This window comes from Scatophagus argus, chromosome 19 (assembly GCF_020382885.2).
Source record: "Scatophagus argus isolate fScaArg1 chromosome 19, fScaArg1.pri, whole genome shotgun sequence".
NCBI lineage: Eukaryota > Metazoa > Chordata > Actinopteri > Scatophagidae > Scatophagus > Scatophagus argus.
In genome coordinates, this window is record NC_058511.1 from 18,178,407 (window position 1) to 18,198,750 (window position 20,344).

Below are 20,344 nucleotides of genomic sequence, written 5' to 3' on the forward strand. Positions count from 1 at the left end.
AAAAAAACGTGTTTCCAAAATCACTTCCGGGTTACTGTTTCAAAACAAAAGCCTGCTAAGCATGAATAATAAAGTCTACATTATGAATCAAACTTGCATTCTTTGATATCACTTGTAAGCATGGTCATCCAAGTTTAAAATGTATCATAGCAATGCTTGCAATTAAACTGCTTCACAAACAAGAGCAAATTAAGTTCTCATTTATCATTTACAACTGCGCTTTCCTATTCTCAAGCAAACTTTGAATATAAACAGTGATGCTCTCTGTTGATTATGGGTCTCTACTTCTGGTTGAGTAAATTACCAGTGTGCGAGTGATATGCAATAACTACTGATTCTTGGTTCATGAACTCGTCAAGAGGGCCCTTAGCTGACCTTTGTTTTGAAATGATCCATAGTCGCAGAAAAGGAAATGTTGGTGCGGGAAGTTCTACGTACCGCCCTCTAGTGGTTGCACTTAAAGTTGAACGACACCCGCCTTCCCCCATCAAAATGCGAACAGTCCTCACAACTTGGAATATGATCGATTCATTGCAGTATATGATTTTCCCAATCTTTAATGTCTTATTGTCCTCAAGGCAGTATAAAAATATTCAGATTCGAAGATGGCAATATCATAATTAAAAAATACCATTAAAAGTAACTATTAAAAATAGTACTATATAATTACTGATAAGTTAAAATACTTTGATGGAGTAACATATGAGCAGAATTATTGTGTCTGGCTGAAGTGTGGATAATTTTAAGTAAATATATAGATGTGTAACTGCAGAGTTTTATAAACTGATCATACGCTCTGCATATAAAATATGAATCTGCAATATATTATATAACTAAATAATATACGTTGCTGACGTTGCTACTGCTAATGACAGCGCTACGTCACTTTGCTTTTTCACTATTGCACTATTAGTTCAAATGCTACACCACATATGGCCACTATATTGTATTGTACTACTACTGAATAACTGCTGTAATTTTGAATTGGATTGGATTGCTCCGTGTACTTTCTATATTAGTATTCTTGTTATACTTTTATATGATTATTTATTATTATTTTTGTAAGTTCTCTATTTATCTGTACATTTTTGTCAAATAGCTAGTACCACAAAATTGTATGGTAATCAAGTATATGTAACCCTGGGAAGAAGTGCTTCAGCTGGTAAGAGGACATGTTTTATGGGTTGTACACTAGATGGCAGACAAAGTTCAGGTATTTTTGTGGATGGGTAAACCCACTGAATGAACTCAGAAGACTAAACAAGGAGAATCTCATCAGCATTTGAGTGGTGTTCTTCTCCCCCAAGCAGTTTACAGTGAATCTATCAGTAGAGTAAGCTTCATTCCCTTCACATGTAATGACATTTAACAGAGCAGGAGAGGAGTGGGTGGCGTGCTGAAGGCTCATTCATCACCAACTAAGTCAGCAGCAGCTCAGTCACCCCAGTGGCATCTATTTCAGATTTTGGTATTATAGTTTCTCCACGATGCCATAGAGACAAACCTTAGAGCAGAAGTGTTACATAATGGCAGGAGATCTCATGATATGACCCTCTGCCTCTACCTTTTTATTTAGTAGAAAACCCTGTCCTAATCCTCTTTTACAACATCAGACAACACGCGTGGTTAGCTGAGCTGCCTTTAAACAAAACAGTGCATTTCCACAGCGACTCAAGGTTCACTTATGTTATTTATTGTGCATTGTCACGGCCTTCTTCAATGAACGAGTCAGGTGGAGTATAAGGCTTCGTTTTAAGATGGACAGAACTGATTTATGCTATTCGTGTCATTCTCCTAATCAACATTCTTGTTATGTTTATGACAGTAAATCACAATACTAACTGAGATGTGGAGAGCAGCATCCCCTTGAGCTAAAAAAAGAAACATTATGTTTAATTTTTGGCTTGAAACAGTTTGAGTAGGCCTCAGCTTTGGTAAGCCTCTTTTGGTCCCTCAGTGGATAAGTGGTTTATAATACTGGCTTCACCTGCAACAGTGCCATTATAATGGTGAGCTGTAAAGTTACATGATGGACACGACACACACACACACACACACACACTTAAAACAGAAAAACACATCCTGGCTGACTGCTGCAGGAATTTTTCCCAGACTGAATCCTGAGGGATGATGTTGGCTGTCAAAGTCTGACATTGTTTTCCTCCACAGCCCCAACTTCACCTCCACACACGTTCACACACCAGTAAATCACACTGCCGGCATCAAGGGCCACCTGTGGCGGAACATCAGCTCCTGTCTATGGGTCTGACCACAGCTCTTGTTTGTTTATTGCTTGTTTAAAAAGATCTGTACTTTAAAGAGTTCATTTTTTTGACTTTATAATTGAGTTTTTCATGACCTTTTTTGGACTTACACTGCATTTTGCAGGTCCAAAGATATCAAATGCCACCTCTGTGATGAGGTGATTTGTATTAATTCTTGCAACAATAACTTGACATAGATGCAAAGTTTTCACCTGTCAGTGTTTTCCCTTTAATCTGCAGTCCTATTAAACGGTCCTGTTATTGGCAGCTGTGACTGCAATGCACAGTTTTACTGATTTTATTTGGAGAACATCACATCACATCCTCAGTGCCTTGTGCTCTGGCCCTTATTAATTACTAAAACACTTGTGAAAAAAATTATCTTGTGGATGAAGATGATGTAGTTGGACTAAACCTTTTCTGAGAGGAATATAAATGATCAGTGGCATTTGGTCAGGTTCATTAGATTTATTTAGCAAATTTGTATTGGCTTATTTAAAGTTCATCAAAGTAACTTCTACTGTTCTTTGTGGTTATGTGGTTACAGCTGTCTTTGTAGATCATCACTGATGAGACAGAAAACAAAAAGCTAAAATACTGGAGACCAGAAGCCATAGTCATGACTTTTATGACATGAAGATAATGGACTTGTTGTCCAAACAATATTTTAATCTTTATTGCACACTGCAAACTCCTCCTATCTACCTGGGAGTTAATAGTGACCCTATGGGTAGTCAGTACTACTACAGCATGATTTTAAATTTAATCAAGTATTAGTATGGTTGTTTGTTTCTTTCTTCTTTTGTTTTTAAGGAAAACAGACCAGACCAATTTCACACGCTTATTTTGCTGTGTTTTCACTCTGCTTTGGTCACTGCTCAATATCACAGACAATAACACACAGCAAGAGAGCCAACTCAGTTGTCACGGGCAACCTGTACGTGCTGCGTCCCACAAGTTGCGTCAACTGCAGCCTTCATGTGCCGTCGGAAATCATAAAATAATAGCTATAGCTTATAAGATCTAAGAGAGCTAAATAAGAGCTAAATAGTGCATCCCAATTTTTAGATGTGAATTTTAGGTGGCCTCTCATAATACGGGGCAGTGTGTTATTTATTGGACATAATTGAATGAAAAAAAAAACAGTGAGCCACAGTCACACAGTTTTCATGTTATCGTACCATTGAGTCATTTTGTGAACTTTGTTATGAGACTTTTTGTACTAAAAATACACTGGTAAATACCCCCTCTGTTAACATGAGTATTTTTCGCCAATGGACGCTCTTCAATAAGATATTATTAAATGAGAGACTGTTTTTCAGTCGTGTGGCCGGGAACCTTCAAAGTGGGAACTGAGAAAGCGGCCGTGAATGCAGCACGTGCTGCAGGCAGCGGGCAGCGGCAGCAGGCTGGTACCCGAGCGGCACAGCGCCGCATCACGCCGACCCAAGTGCGTCAAAAGAAATCGAGAAACGCTACTATTGTCCACTTTCTACTAGTGACTCATCGCCACCAGCGGAGCCACGATGCTCTAGATCATGTAGGATTCGACTGTTTCTTTTTGAATCTCAGTTTTCTTTTTTTTCTTTTCTTTTTTGTACTTTTTACCGGATAGCCTGCAAACTGTGAAGCCTCTTGTCACGCCATCGGAGTCCCATTCATCTGGTCGCCTGTAGCCTTGAACCGAGCGGCGAACTTTTGGGAAAAGAAAAGTCACTCGTCTTCGATACCCAAAGGCGTTTGTGATATATTTGAGCTGACAGCACTGTCGTCATGAGGTAAGAAGCCTCTTATTTTCATAAACATGACATAATATTGGATAGAGGCTGAATGATGAAAGTCAGAGGAGTTGAAGCGCCGCACAGTGTAGCGCGAAGAAAACAGATATTAGCTAAACGTGTTGCTTTGGTGTGTTACAGACAGAAACGGTGGCTTTAAAATGCTCCGACAGCGGCTTGTACTGAAGAAACCGTACGCGGTGTCTGCCCGCAATGCCATGTTAGTGTTATTTGAGGCTGAATACTGTCAGCTGGCTCGGTCAGCGTTCCACTCAGTTTGTGCTGCATTTTTTTTTGGACGTGCATGGGTTTGGAATGGCGCTCGCTCATTTCTGCTGCTACTCCCACACTGCATAAGAGGGATTATGTTTGAGCACCGCGGATGGGGTAGCGTTTATTTGATGTCAGTCGGGAAATGACATGGGGACTGGCTGACAAATACCAATGAATATCTCTGAACACCCAGTGGACAGCCAGTCTGTGCTCATGAGAATGAGAGCGCATACCCCCACGACACTTGATGACACGTCACGTGTGTTGGGGACACCTTTTAAAACTAGCGGTAAGAGGCTACCTGTGGCAGGTAGGGTGCACCCATCTGACGCTCATCAGTGTGCTGCTCCTCAGCACCGGATCAGACGTTCAGTCTGAGGAGATGTATGGTATGTGTGACTGTTGTGTAACATGGATGGAGCCTTTGTTTCCCCAGAGAACATGATGTTGGCTTTTTAAGGACAACAATCACCCCAAGCTGTGTGTACTTAAAGGCAGAAAGCAATACTGATGGTTGTGTGGTCAGTCCCGAAAGATGAAAATATTGAATGTGCTGAAAAATATGTATGTTCCCGTTATTATTTTCTTTATGAGGTCTAGAAATGACCATGTATATCTATCTCCTTGTATGAATGCTGGTAGAAAGATCATTTTGAGCTGTTTTTGACAGCTCCCCTCAGGAATGTGTGCTTAAAATTGCTCGAGTTTGCTGCTGATGAGGCAAAAAGCTTCGCTTTTATTTGCCTCTGGTCGACACATCTAACTCAGCATGGCAGTTTCTGTTGGATGTTTCCTTTTGCATGGTGCTGTGTGATGCTTGCTCCATGCAGCCAAAGGTTCAAATGTCGAAACAGCTTCTATGGAAGTGTGTGACCTTGTTTTGTTTTGTTTTTTTTCTTCATCTGTGATCTAACTTTGTGTTAAGAAGAGAGACATGCAGTGTGGATGTGGCCTGCCCCCTTTAAGAAAGCCCCTAATTGAATCCAGCTGTTGGAATCTCTCTGTAGGCCAAACAGCGGTTAACAATAGCTTTGGTTGTTTCAAAGAGCCGCATGTTGTGTCCATGTCCCAGAATGGAAACCACAAGCAGCTTTTAATCTCTTACTTTTTTCCCCTCCTCTTCCTCATACTTTTTCTCATTAGATGCTTTTACCTCTTATATGTTTTGGAGCACATCTCTCCTCAAAAACTGGAGTGCCAAACCACTGATGGCAGCAAAGAGGAGGAAAGACACGGTTACTTTTTGTTCATCGGACTGTCATGCACCTTTACACAAACCGTTTTCCCTGCTGTCATTCAAAGGGAGAAGTGTGTGTGTGTGTGTGTGTGTGTAGAGGGGAGGTATTAACATGTCTGTGGGGTGTAACAGGTGTGTGAGTGAGAGAGTGGCAGTCCCAGCTGCTCACAGCTGACTCATGTAGGACACTTGCAGCTGCATGTTAGCGTGTCATAAGGTGGTGGCCACAGCAACAAGCCTAAGTTATTGGTTCACTGGAGAATCAGCACATGCTTCTGGAGTTCAGTGCTCAGACGTAAGTCCCCAGCAGTCCATTCATTTCCACTAAGAGCTGACTGAATGATGAAAGATGAGAGAAGTTGAGCTTTAGTCAGCAGTAAATCAAATTTCCCTGCTTTGATCAGCTGATGTCAAGTTTCAGACAGCCAATCAGCGCTGCTAAGTTCTTAAAAAAGCAATTTGAACATTTACTTCATAATGATACATTAAAGCAAAAAACCTTGTCCTTTCAATTTATTTTAAAGAGCTTATGCAGGCTATTAGTTTTGTGCCCCATCTTCATCATTCCTAGTGGTTAATGAAGTAAGCTGATCTCTCATAAATCCAGCAAAGTTCCTTTTAACATCAACATGAGCAGAACAAATGAGAATATTTTGTGGGCGCTCTGGTAAACAAACAAAACCAAAACAATAAACCTTACAGAAGCTACAACTTGGTGCTTGGGATGGATAGATCAATTGAAAAAAATGAATTTTAAAAATGTGCTGCAGCATCCTGTCTCTTATCTCACTCCTGCCTACAACACTGTGTGCTTGGTTACATGTCGCACGTAAAAGCTTGTCAACACTGAATCTGCAAAGTAGTAACATAGTGGAGTAAAATGTAGTGGAGTGGAAGTATAAAGGAGCAGAAAATGGCACAACTCAAGTCCAAGCACCTCAAAAGTGTACTTAAGTACAGTATTTAACTAAATTGTACTTAGTTACATTCCGTAACTGGTAATGGATTTAAATTTTAACTCTTAAGATTTTTATTTTTACTTCAAATATATATCTGGTCCATACCTGTCAGTCTCTTTGATATACCGATAGTCAGTATCGGCCCTGAAGAGACCATGTTATCTGAACTTTGGTGCAACACAAAATGGCACATACTGTAGATGCAACCAGAGCGTGTCAAAAAAAGGCCCAGCAGATATCTAGCAGCAAATGGCTCAGACTGCTGGTTTTATCCTAAAGGTCAAAGATACCTGGCCGGAGCACATTCCTGAACCATGACGGTGAGAATCTATATTTAACGGTGGTCAGCTTTGTTTGCCTGCATTGTGTCGGGCAGCACGCAATGCCGATGTCAGCTTATCCTGGGCCGTTTGATAAGCGGCATCGTCGGGGTGAGCGTGACACTTAACAGGGCTGTGAAGTGTCATGGTAACAAGCCTTGACAACTGCTGAAAGGCCTCATGCCTCCCAGGTGCTGCAGGTTTCACACCACAGATGAATGACAGGAGCTGAGGCCAGGCTCCATGCAGCCTTTGAATCTATCAAGCTGCTGCCCCGGAGGAACTTTATGTAGAGAAAAACAGCGTCAGTCAGGAATTGAACTGCAGCCAGTTATGTTATCCTATCTAAATGAAGTATTAATGAGGTCATCCTGAGGCTAATTAGAAACAAGAATACATTTGTCTAAGACTAAAGACACAACCCCTGAGTCGAGTCGCTTCTTGAGTTTTATAGAGTCCAGACAGAGAATGAGATGCAAAGAAACAATCAGAGAGAGTAGCTGAGTCAAGGTATAGATCTTCTCTTCGGGAGAGATTAATAGATCATGACGCTTTAACATCACTATAAGAAGTATGACTCAGTTACCATGGGGCATATCGTCCAAACTCACAGCCAGTTTCAATACAGCAGTGTTTGTTGAACTCCTGGGGCTTCAGAGATCTTCAACAACAATTATTTCTTTGTCCATGTCAGAGTGTTTGTAGTCGAGTTTTGTCTGCTTTGCATCTTTTATCATCAAAATTGACTGTGAGCTTTGCCAAGCACACTTAAAAAACTGTTCTCAAGGCTGTGTCCAGACTGGCAAATGTGATACCAAAGACACTTTTACGAACCATTTCAATGGGCCATTAAGTTTATAAATCTCATCAATAGTATTTTGTGCATGATCATCCCTGTCATAGTGTCTCTCCGGATCAGCTGTTAAGCCATGCTGTGCGCTTGATGTGACTTTATATTGTTCTTATGCCAGTGATAATCAGTGAGAATCATGAAGAATTCATGTGAAATGTCAAAAAGAAATCATTTTAAACAGACTAATCAGCAGGAAGAGCCTCAGCTAAATCCATACAGTCTCTTGATTTCTCAATGTTCTCCTTTTCTCTGTTGCCCTACAACCAAATACAGCCTGTTTGCTACTGTGAAGGTGGATTGAGCTGTGAAATGTTAAGTGCATGCGACAGCAGGACAGGAAGACGAATTTATTGTGCTTGGGAGATTTCCTTTGAAGTTGTTGGGAAGATTTTGATCGTGGTTTCTCCCCGCTACCATCTGCTCCTCGCACTCCTCCTCATCTCCCTCGCTTCTCCTCTCCTCCCTCTGCAGCCAATGCATCCTTAATCTCACTCTCACATTTCCCCCTCTGTCTGCTCCAGAAAGGGACGCTTTACGTTTATCTTCTCCTCTCCAGGTCTTTTGTAAAATGATTATTTCCATCCATCGCACGTGTCTTATGTTTCAGCCGCCTGCTGATCAGCTGTTTGCTAAGGTAAAGTCACCAAGGAGAGAGTCATCACGGTTTGAGGCAATCACAATTTTTTTAGGATTATTGCTCACAGTGAAAGACCTTGAGATCTGAGCATAGCCACATGCAGTGGCACCAAGCCACTGCAGTCAGAATCAATTCAGGTATTTCTGTTTTGGTAAATGGTAGATAGAGAGCTTATTAAACCTGAGCATACTCAACACTTTCTTACTGAGATCATAGTCCTGTCCTACTGTTAGCAGCTGAGCAGCTCCACTGTTACAGCTGAAGGTTAAATGCCTTGCTTAAGGATGTCTCAACAATGGCCACAAGAGGAGCCTTACTCATTCACTTCAGTGATACAGCGTGTCCTAGCTGACCCGGTGATTCAAACCAACAACCTTCCTGTCACAAGCTCTCTAATCTCTGGGCTATCACCTGTGTATATTGATACTGGTGTTTAACTCATTTCCATTCTCCTGTCTTTTCATGAAGAGTCACTCTGTGGAGACTCACGGTATCGCAGAGCAGGTTGAGAAAATGCCTCATTTTTAGGGGAATATTATTCTTGCAATGCAACCTGACCATCATAAATAAAGTAGGTCGTGCAGAGAGCATCATGCCACATCGCCTTGTGTTTACCTCGCCTTGGTGTGTTACACCAAGTTCCACTGCTGTCCCTCTAACAGTTCTGTTACCAAGCATGGATCTGATGCCACTACTCTCTGTTGTTTCAAATTTAAAAGCTCTATAATACTCTATAATGCTCCTTTTTTTGGTCTCTGCTGCTCCGAGTCCTTCTCCTCTTGGTGATTCGCTCTTTCTGAGTCACGCCCACTGTCCTTCATGTTTGTTTCCTGGGTGCACCCCTTGCATATGGAAGAAGTGGAAGTGAACGTCAGTGTCATCCAAACGACGAGTAGGCCCAGGCAGCTGTTCTTGCCTGCCGGGCGTTGCCGACTGTCGCACCACCTCCAGTCCCCGTGAGTCAGCTGCAGCATCATCAGCCAGGAAACGCCAGTCCTCAAGGTTTTGCTCATCAGCTCATAATCACCTTCCTTTCCTTCACTCAAGTCAAATGAAGTATTCGTGGCATAATGGCTAATTGACCTCACTTCACAGACAGGATGTGAATTGAGGAATAGTCAGTATGTTAGAATGTGAGATCAGGAGGATTATGTTAAAACCATAAGATGTTATGGAAAGAACAAGACTTAACTGACACATTGTCTTCTGGGTGCCTGAATTCATCAGTTTAGTAATAATTTAGCCTCAGCTGTTGAAAACTGTTTTTCATTTCTATAATTATTGATGTAGTATCAAGACTTCATCATGAATAAAACTTCAGCTTGCATTTACTACGCGTATTTATTTGCATTGGCCTTTTTAGCTTTAGGCAATAACGCAAATATTTATTTCAAACCCTCATGTCTTTAATGGATCCCACTTTAATGGATCTTACTGACCTGAAGGTGGACAACTTTTTCCTCTGCGTCTCGTCCATCCTAGATCACAAAGACGTGGTACTCGATCAGCAGCCCTGTCTCACTGACACTTCTGTTCTTCCACGCAAGCCTCCACACGCCCGCCAAGGCTGCACACTTTTTAATTTTTTCACATTGCAGCCGTAGATTCACAATAACTTATAATATAATTCTATCATGTTGGCAGCGTTGATTGTAGCTGTAACTGTTCTGACAACCAAACATAAAGAATGACAGAATTACTCTCCAAGAGGTATATTTGATTTAATGAAACATTATGCTGCTTTTCGCTGCTTCCCAATTTTAATATAATGTAATGCTCCTTTGAGGGGTGAACAGTATTAGTGTCCACTTAAAAAGTTCATAGACTACAGCCTCTGATTGTAGTAGGTGTTTGCTCTCCTCTAAATATTCCCATTGGTGTGTGATTGACAGGAGACTTGTGTGCTTAATCTGTGAGGCGTTGTCCTCACCTTCCTGTGGGTTTGGTGAGCTCCTGCCACTGACATCACTGACTGTGGGAAGGTGAACCCACAGTTTGGTGTTTGCAACTGGGACAGGGTTAGCTCAGAAACATTTGTCACTGGTGAGGCCTGTCCTCTTAAAACATCTACTTGTTCGCAAGAAATACTGAAATTAAATGGCAGATTGCCTTGAAATGCAGTGTTATGAGTAATAATAGCAATAATATCTGTATGTTGTTTTGTCCAGCATTTTACTTTGTGGCATACAGGGAACACTGCAGGATCCAGGTTCTTTGGCAGGCCTTCAGACATTTAATCCTGGGCCCATTAGAAGAGAGCTAGCTTCATTTCCAGAAGGCAGCAGAATAATCTGAACAACCTTGTATTGAGAGCTGTTTATGTTTTTAATCCCATAATATTATATAATAATATTACTGTCTTCTCTGAAAGGCCCAGGTTTCCTCAGACTTGTTATACCTGTCCACATACTTTTTTTTCCTTGGAAAAGTACAGAGAGTAAACTTCCCTGGCTGGAAAAATTCCCAAGCTCTACCATGTGTACCGTACGCCTGTGTGTTTGCCTGTGTGTTTGCCTGTGTGTGTTTGAGCTGTGCACCAGTGTGTGAGGACCGGCCGCTGTATCTCCACCCTCGCTGCGTGCTCGAGCGCTTGGGACGGTGCCTGTCAACTGTACACGTCTGTTGTCAAGAAGCGGGGGATCTGTCCAGCTGTGTGTCCGTGGTGGCCAGACTTGCACGATGAGCTGCGACAGCTCGTGAATGTGCATTTCTTCTCTTTGCTCCGTCAGCCTCTTCTGTGTGCCCCCCCACCAAATTTGTCTTCTTCAGAGATCATGTTTATGCCGTTGCAGCTCTTTGGGTCAGCATGCAATGAGGGGAGTGATGGGGATGACGACAGAAGAGGGGAAGTAAATGTGACACAGAAACAGATTTATTTCATTCTTTGTTTCTTTGTTGAGTTTGAAAGAAATATATAATAATAATAGAGGCCCTCTCTAGAAGCAGTATTTGGTTTGTCCTTTCTGGGCTGCCGTAGAAACATGGTGGTGCAACATGGTGGACTCCATGGAAGAGGATCTACTCCCTCTGTAGATATAAGAGACTTATTCTTAGTTTCAGGTTATTATACATTAATGAAAACATAACATAGTGAATATTATATTCCATTTGTGCTCCTAAATCCTACATACTGGACCTTTTTGTCCGGTCATTGTTTTGTTGCTCTCCTCAGACGAAACTTCAAGGCATGATGGGGAAACGCTGATGTTTTGTAGTCACCTTTAATTTTTCGCTTCACTGGAGAGATTTTGATTTTTGCGCTGTGAAGTTTTATTGTGACAACAGAAGTATTGCGTGATTGACAATGACCTTTTATCAGCCAGAGTGACAGGATCCGATCGGCTTATAGCGCACAAGCCTCTCATAGACTGCATATGGCACAATCCATGATAGTTCTAGTCTGCACAATGAAGAATACTTTTGACTGGCAATCCTGTTATACAGAAGAACAACAATTTTTTGAGACTGAGCACATATTTAAAAGACTGGTCAAATGATATTTAACAGGATGTGAGTGTTCTTGTAGAGGCTGTGGCTCCTGTTTGTGTGACAAGAGCCTGCTATGTGCTCATTTTTCTGTGTGTAACAGCTGCAACAAAATGAAGTGGTGGAGGAGATGTGATCAAGGAGATCAAGCATTCTGTCCATGTTCAAGGTCTTGAGAAGAGCTCATGTCAACACAAGTGGGACATCTTGTGTTTTTGTTGTCACGTTATATCAGAACGTTTACAGTACTAGTTTAAAATTTAACTCAATACTTGTTTTGATACCACAACAACAACAACAAAAAAAGTCCTAGCCCCACAAAATGGGATCTGACACTTTCAGTATTGTCAGATGCAGATATTTTGCATATACTATTGTTTTAAACACGTTATCGAAAAAGTATCAGTACTTACATAATTTGACAACCCTACTGCGTTTACCATGTGGTTTAGGGCCTCTAAAGAAATCAACGTGTACATAAGCATTTTGATCAACACAGGCACAGGCCTGACTGCTGCACATCCTTCCAGTTGATCGATGCTGACCGTGCAGAAGGTGTGAAAGTGGCCACCAAGCAGCCGAGTAGCTAAGAATCAACGGGAAAGCGGCAGCAGTGAATTTCCCTCTTCTCGCATCTTCCCTCTGTTGTTTGGTTAGAAGATACCAGAGAGAGTCAGTCAGGAGGTAGATTAAAATGGATTACAAAACTTTAATGTTTAATTCATCTTTAAGAAGGAGACAGATGCAACACACACGCAAGCAGACACATCAATTCAGCAGTGCTTACATTGTCAGGATAATTTTTAAAAATAAATACAAATAGTTTTTTTTGGCGGGGTGTGTGTGTTTGCGTGGGTGGATGAAGTTTTGCTGGTCACTACTGACAAATGTGTGTCTGTGTTATGTTTTTTCGTACTGGCAGACTCACTTTTTCATTAAATAATAACACAACCAACATACATATGACATCTCTTCCTCTCATTCTGTTTGCAGAAGTGATCCTGCCACTTTATATGGAAACTTTAAAATCAACTGCTCTTTTGCCTGTCAGCACCTTAAACTATAACTATATATATAACTATAACTATAAGATTTCCTTATTGCTTGTGTGAAGAGTTTCCATTTAAAATATCCAATAAAACTAATAGTGAAATGGTGCCTCGTTGATCTCGACAGAAATGTTTGTATTATGGGTTCAGAGTTCAACCCTCTCAGCTGCCTGCATGACAGTGACAGCAGTAGCTTTAGTGTTTGTTAAAGAAAAAAAAAGGTACTATTAAGTACTTGTTGGTTTTCCTTCTTTTTAAATGACGTTGTATTTAGGAATCATCGGATGATTGTTGTGAAGTTCAGGCCAAGTGTGCAAGCATACACACATGCATGCACGCACACACACGTACGCACAACAAAGTGTTATGTGTCTGCCGTGCTGCCCTCCCCACATAGTTCTGTCATCAGAAGTGGTCACCCTGGAAACACAACAACGCTGCCAAATTGACAGTCTTTGTTCAGCCGATTGTAGGCTGTAGCTCGATCCTGAATGAGCGGAGAGGAGAAATAAGAGTTGCAGCTCCAGGAAGACGGAGAAGGCAACAGACAGGCGAGGGAGGGAGTGTAAAGAGCGAGTTGTGAAACAGGTCATCCACATTGCAGTCAGGCCTCATTTGGCCTCCATAATGAAGCGACCCTGGACAAACCTCTCCATCTTTGTTCTCCTGGACAATGGCTGTGCACTGGGAGAGAGAATCATCTGACACATGAACTCCTCTCGGTCAGCTGTGCTCAACAGGCTCAACAGAGCTGGCGGAGGGTGGATAGTTTAGTTATTTCACTTCATTGAAATAAAGTTTATTTTTCTGTCACAGCTGGTATCAATCTGACATAGACCAAACATCTTTTAAAACTACTGGAATTTGCATACTTACATTTGCAGTACTTCACCTCCCTTTAAAGATGATTGTTGTTAAAAGAATACTTGAGTACGATACTATCATATTCTTGGAAAAGCAAAGAAAAAAAAAAAGAGAGCACACTTCGAACCCAGACAGACCTGTTTGACCTGACAGGTAGGCGAGCAGGACAGAAAGGTGAAGGAAGAACAAGGAGTTTTATTAGAGAGATGCAGTATACCATCTTATGCTGTGAGCTGTCTACAAAGCTGAGAAATACATCAGGCATTCACCTTTACTCTCTCTCTCTCTCTCTCTCTCTCTCTCTCTCTCACACACACACACATCAAGAGCCTCTTTAATGCAGGGTTGGGGGTAATTGTGGGAAAATGGTTTTCTAATTACTTATTGTCAGAGTGAGGCACGTTCCAGTTCTGTGTTGAAGCACAAGAACAGCTGTGTGTGTGTGTGTGTGTGTTTTAGTGTGTGTGCATGCTGCTGAAGTATTCATTTGGCTGGGTAAGGTGGCACTTTGCACCCAGCTCGTAGCAGCTCTGTGTTTACTTTGATCTTTGGTGTATTTTTTCTTTACAGATTTTAGACTTTCTTATGGAGTATTTGATTATTAGCTCTTCTATAATGATATGTTGAAGAAGTGAATAATATACATGCACATAGACACACACACACACACACACACACACTCAACATGTTGGTGTATATCTTCTTTTGTGAAATAAAAAATATTAATATTCCCCAAAGCAAGACATTGCAAAAGTATTGGTCTGGAATCAGCACTGAAATAGTCGAGTATTGCTGTATTTTCACCAGCGTTCTGATGATCAATATGAATCAGCATTTGATAATCTATAACTCAATTGATCTGAGTGAATATTGGTTAATTATAGAAAAACAATGCATAATTACACCCCTCACGATGCTGTTTTCAGGATAAAATCTTAATGACGTGTGCCTGTGTAACACGACATAACTTCACGAGTCAAAGACAAACAGCATTTAGAATGAGGGAAATCCTATCCACAGTTAGCTGACTTTGATCTAAAGGGAGACCCACATGGTTACCCAGAACAGAGTGTGTATAGCACAGGACAGCCAGCTGAGGTCTTCCAGTCCTCTTATTTGTTGCAGCTACACCTCTTCTCTTCAACAAGACACTTATTAAACTTTCAGAGGTCTCTGGTGTAATTCTTTTCTCTATGGCTCCTGACAGCCCACAGCCACACAGCTGTTGCTCAGAAGCAGCCTGCTTATCACCTGCTCGACACTTGAGAACACACACACACACAAAAAAACAGTTGTACATTAGCTGTTAGTTTGACCGAGAGACCGCTCTAATTACTCTGGACAGTTACTGTTGTTCTGTCTTACCTTTACTGCAGGTTCTACCCTAACTCTGTGTTTGGGAGCAAATTCTGCTGTTTTTGAATAGTGTGTGTACATGTTCTTCTTTCCTACCTTTATCTTTGTGTCAGTCAGTGTCTGCTGAGTGCGGGCTAGAAGAGGTCAGACGGTAATCTCCACCGTGGACATTAGTCAGATTAGACAAGATTACTGCTTTCTCCTCTGGACCTCAGAGTTCAGCACTTGATTGTTTTTTTTTAACCTTTGTCTGGTCCCAAAATGATTTGTTTTGTTCACAGTCTGCTCGATCAACCAGGATTACATTTTGGCTAACAGGGAATATGAATATTCTCTTTGTTTTATCTGTAAACATTTTATTGGTGTAAAGAAATGGCAACACATCAGCGGATGCATGCTGTTTGTGTGTATGTGTTTGCGTACACCTGAGCTGTTGGCTGCTTGTGTAACACATCAGCATGAGGCAGGGTTAAGATGACAATCAGATGGGATTAGAGGGGTCAGACCTGGACGAGAACCCAATCTGTTTTACCGTAGCCAGGTCAGACACTCACTGCTTTCCTCTGCACAGCCTCACCTCACTGCTGTATTTTACCATCAGTCCATCCACACTCTGGCAGTGTGGCTTTTATAGAATTTTTTTTTTTTTTCAGTTCCACCTTCTCTGCAGTCATGGTGATTCAGTGTATTGCTCATGGACACTTTCGTAGGGATGTCCAGTCATTTATTTAACTGTGGTCACATGTTTTCCTCCAGCTGCAGCGAGCGCACTTCAAGTACACTGAGTGAAGCCAGTCCAATTTAGATAAGATATGCTTGACAGTTAAATAGCATTAAATTGGATGTGTTGACAACAGATGTTACTGCAGCCTTGTGAAATCTTTTAATGATATAATTCAAAATTATAAGCTGTTCTATGAAAAGACACCCGCCTGCATCCTGAACCTGCGCTCAGTTCTTTTTTGTAATTTGCACTGAACGACCTTAATTATTCAAATCCGTGGTAGTTTTTCAGCTTCTCCACTATGAGTGTATCGTGTTTTTGCAGATCATATTCCCAGTGTTGCTGTCAGCATTGCTGTATTATCAGTGTAAGTGCTGTATCCACACATGTAACCTCAGGCAGCAGATGTCACTGGTAGTAAAAACTGGAAGAGGCTTATGTGGCAGACTGTAATGCTTCTGCCAACCTAATGCCCAATACCCTGCCTGCCAGTGTGTTCGTGTGTGTGTTTGTGAAGCTGAACCATTGGCAGGCCAGTGTAATGATTTGCTCTTTTGCTCTGATTTTGGTTGAAGAACACTGACTGTCTGAGTGTAAATGTGTCTGAAGAGGAAAAACAGGTGGCTGCTCTGTTTGTCCATCTGTCCCCCCCCTCCACAGCAGCTGTCTGTCCTTTCCCCCTTTCTCCTCTGTGTGTTGTCTCTGCTCCTGTCGAGGGTCACAAACTACAATCTGGACACGTCAGTCAGTCCATACATTCCCGTAAAACACACTTGGTGCGCTTTGTGCTGTAGACCTGGTAATAGTGACTTCCCTCATCTGCTTATTTGCCTGTGTCTGCTGAGAGTAGTGTATCATAGCTGCTTTAAGTAGCGCTGATGTGCCACTTTCCAATTTAGTCTTGGTGCCCCTGCAGTCTCTTCTTTTATTCTCTTCAACAAATCTAACAAGTATTTTGTGTGTGTGTGTGTGTGTGTATCCAAGCTGTGATAGAGAGCTCCATTGTTGTCCACCTTGTTGCACTCGGTGACATGTTCCCTTCCTTACCTTGAACACGTAAACGATTGGTTGATTTTTTTTTTCTCTTAGTAGTCCATTCACTTTTAAGTGGTGGTGGCTACAAACTGCGGTGCACAGCTGTTTCCAGAAAAGATCTTCTGTTTTTAAAACATGAAATTATATGTATTTGTGACTGACCTTGAGTGCTCCAGATAGGGCAGGGAAACCAGAGAGTTGGTTATAAGAATAGCACTTGACTTATCCTTTAATAAAAATCTGTTTGATGTTTGGGCATGTCTTCAAACTTCCTCAAAGTCAGCTTGGAAATCTGTGTGTGTGTGTGTGTTTGAGACCTAGAGCAGTCTCTGTCCTACACTGTCTGAGCCAAGTCTGGTCTTATCAGCTCAAGATGAATAGAAGCGCTTCACTTCTGCAGTGCAGCCCCCCCATCCTAAGCCTCTAGGTCTCTCTGTTTTTCCATCTCTTTGTTTTATTTTCCCTGCCTATTTTCTGTTTAGTCCCCATCAAATTATGAAGGGCATTTTATGCAAACAGTAGAACATAAAAGCCTGGAATAAAGATCTTTGTATTCGATTGTAAAGTTCTAAACCCCTGTGTAAGGAAACAGACAAACAGGGCATTTGCTGTCTTTGATTGCTGTCTGAATTCAATTCAACTTTTCAACTACAGCTTCATGTTGTGATGGTCGTGTCCAGCTTCCGCCTCATTCAGAAAAGTGTGTCACTATATTTGCTAATGCAGCTTTTTTTTTACCCCAGTTTAAATCACCGTTATCGGAACGACAAAAGCTGTTATTCCAACTTATTTATTTATTTTTTTTGCTTGTTCTTTCTCCTCATTAAAATGTGTGTGTGCGCAGTGAACAGCAGCACAATTCACAATCAGCTATTGAGGAGGTCTTTGACGCGTGAATGCTGTTTTCGGCTTGTGAACATTACAGTACATCAGCTGTTCTGTCTCTCACTCCTCTCGCTGTCAGTCTCTCTTTCTCTTCATTCATTTCCACGTTGGTCCTTCACCATCTTCTCCTCTTCTCTTTTCGCGCTCCACCTCTCAGTCCCTTCTCTCAGTTTTCTCTGTCTTTCTCACGCCCACACTGACAGATGGCTCGTAGCTATTGTTTCACACTGCAAACACGGCCAGTTTATTAGGGCCCTGCGACAGCAGTTTATGGCGATTGCGTTTATATCTTTGAGTGTGCTTTGGGGCCTGGAAGAAGTTTCAAACTTCTCAGCTCAAATGTTGGCGTAATCAGTATCAACACTGACCAGGGCTTAAATGCACACTGCAGTGTGGGATCATGGGAGCTGTTGTCTTCATGGTTAAACAACCATCATTGCCAATGAAAATCTATCTGACGTGACAGAAATGTTCACAGATGAGGTAATGCATATGTGCTGAAACCATTTTTTCAGGTTTCTTTGGGTTTCCTGTTTTCGGGCCCACAGTGAATATACATTAGAGCCCTTGTTCATTTCTGTGTGAGTTGATTTAACTGTAAAATGTTCTGCTTGATGAGTGTCTTTGTTACAGTAATAGAAAAAAAAATGTAAGGGATCAGTATCGAGACTGTGTAAGATTTTTATCATTAGAAATAAAAGATATATAAAAAGATACTGAGGAATATCTTTTTTGGTAAAATGTCCAGTGTGATCTGTATCACAGATGCCTACTTGTGGGTGAGAAATCTATCAAAGTTTTTCCCATAGTTTAATTATCCAATAACAACTAAAACTAAACTGTGCAATACATAGTTGTGGTTTCACCCACTTTCTCTAACACCCGGGTCAGCACACAGTCTTTATTATTGAGCCGTGAATGTAATTATGATCACTAAATGTTAGTCGATGGGTGTTTTTGAGATACAGATGAGCTTTCAACTTCTTAGAAGTTTCAAGCAAAATACTGATGGAAAGATTGAGGCTGTGACACAAAGGGGTCTGGCCTTTTTTGTTTTTTCTTTTTTTTGTCCTAATCACACCCCTAGATGGGATGAGGAGGCTACAAGCTTGGCTTCCATAAATATTTTCAGTAATTGAGAAAATGCAAAGCAAAGGGAAAGCCAGGTGAGAGGAGGGGAGCTGGCAGCTTCATTAGGGCTTTTTGTTTCTTTTGCTGATGCTTTGGCCGAGCTCCTGTTGTCTTTGTGAAATTCCCTGCTGAGTAAAGACCTCTGTGCAAACACCAGCATTACACACAAAGTCTGTGACCACACTCACACTCTTAGATCAGAGCATATCTGCTGTTTACAGGAATGTGTCAGGAATATGAGCAGAGAGGCGCATAAACAAACCAAAGAACACAGTATTAACGACTCTAACTCTCTCTCTCTCTAACTCTCACAACACTTGGGTTGGATGTACAGATTGGACTGTGTTTTTGACTGTAATTAGCTCCATGAAAGCCTTTGCTCGCGGTGTGATTGTGACTGACAATGCAAGCTGCAAAGGCTAGGCCATCGCAATCTGCGATGATGCATGTGAGAGACAACCAGTTTGTTTTTCTTCCCAGTATTCCCACCATCATATCTGCTCTTACCTAACATGGAGGATTCAGCCTGAAAAGGAGCTTTCATTTTGTCAACCAAGTACTTATGTAACATTCTTTTCACTCTAATCCCATTCTGTTAAAAAAACAAAAAACAAAAACAATCTTTGAATATTAAAATGTCATCATTTGCATTAAATGTCATCACTGATATAATATGAAAATGTGGCAAAACTGTTCAAACTCTTGATGATGCTACTTTTAGGCTGAAATGTGAATCGCAGAAAGCACACATTTTTTTTCAAGCACAGACATTGAAAGATATGACTTTTACATTTTCCTTTCACCGCTTTGTGTTTTCACATCAGTTCTTGTATAATCTGTCAGCAGGGGATCTCAAACAGTTGTGAGTTGACCGATTACCATTTGGTGCTGGCCTGTGATCTGCCAAATTGATTTGACTTTTCTCTTGGCCACAAGTTCTTCCAAGCAGCTCTGTTACTTATTTTTTGTTTTGTTTGTTTTGTTTTTTTTTTTAAATGAGAATGTTGCAGTGATTGATGGGATTGGCTTCCAAAAAAGTTAAACCTTTCTTCTGAGTACTTTGATGTGTGGTTGGCTGGTATATTATGTTGCAGCCGGTCACCGCTGTGGCCTCACTGACTCACTGGTATCTGCTGAAGGGGGGGAGGAGGAGGAGGAGGAGCAGAGAAAAGTAAGAAGAATTTATTTGGTGTCTCATCAATCTCCATGTGAGCTGATGGGTAATTATAGGATATTTCATCCATGTGCACACATACACTCTTACATCATACCAGATAAGTTTAACCCTGCCCACCCCCTCCACAAGGTAATTTATATTTGTGTGTCAGCTCAGTCTCTTCTCATCTGGACCTAATCACACCTCCACGAGCCACAGCAGGTACAGAGGCCCCGAAAAATCAATCTGCTTTTCACATGTTTGCCCCAAGGTTGATTGCTGTATGGATCGTATGCGACATAGTTTCTCCCCCCAAATTTTTATTCAACACTGGGAA

At 41.4% G+C, this 20,344-nt stretch overlaps 1 protein-coding gene across 1 annotated transcript in view; it reads left to right on the forward strand.

Moving 5' to 3' along the window:
• Window positions 1-3,625: 3,625 nt before the first annotated feature.
• enah (ENAH actin regulator) overlaps window positions 3,626-20,344 on the forward strand; it is a 108,198-nt gene continuing 91,479 nt past the window's right edge. The window contains exon 1 of the mRNA XM_046373746.1: window positions 3,626-4,042. Within this exon, the coding sequence (XP_046229702.1) occupies window positions 4,038-4,042 (5 nt within the window). The 5' untranslated portion in view covers window positions 3,626-4,037. The remainder of the gene's footprint in view (window positions 4,043-20,344) is intronic.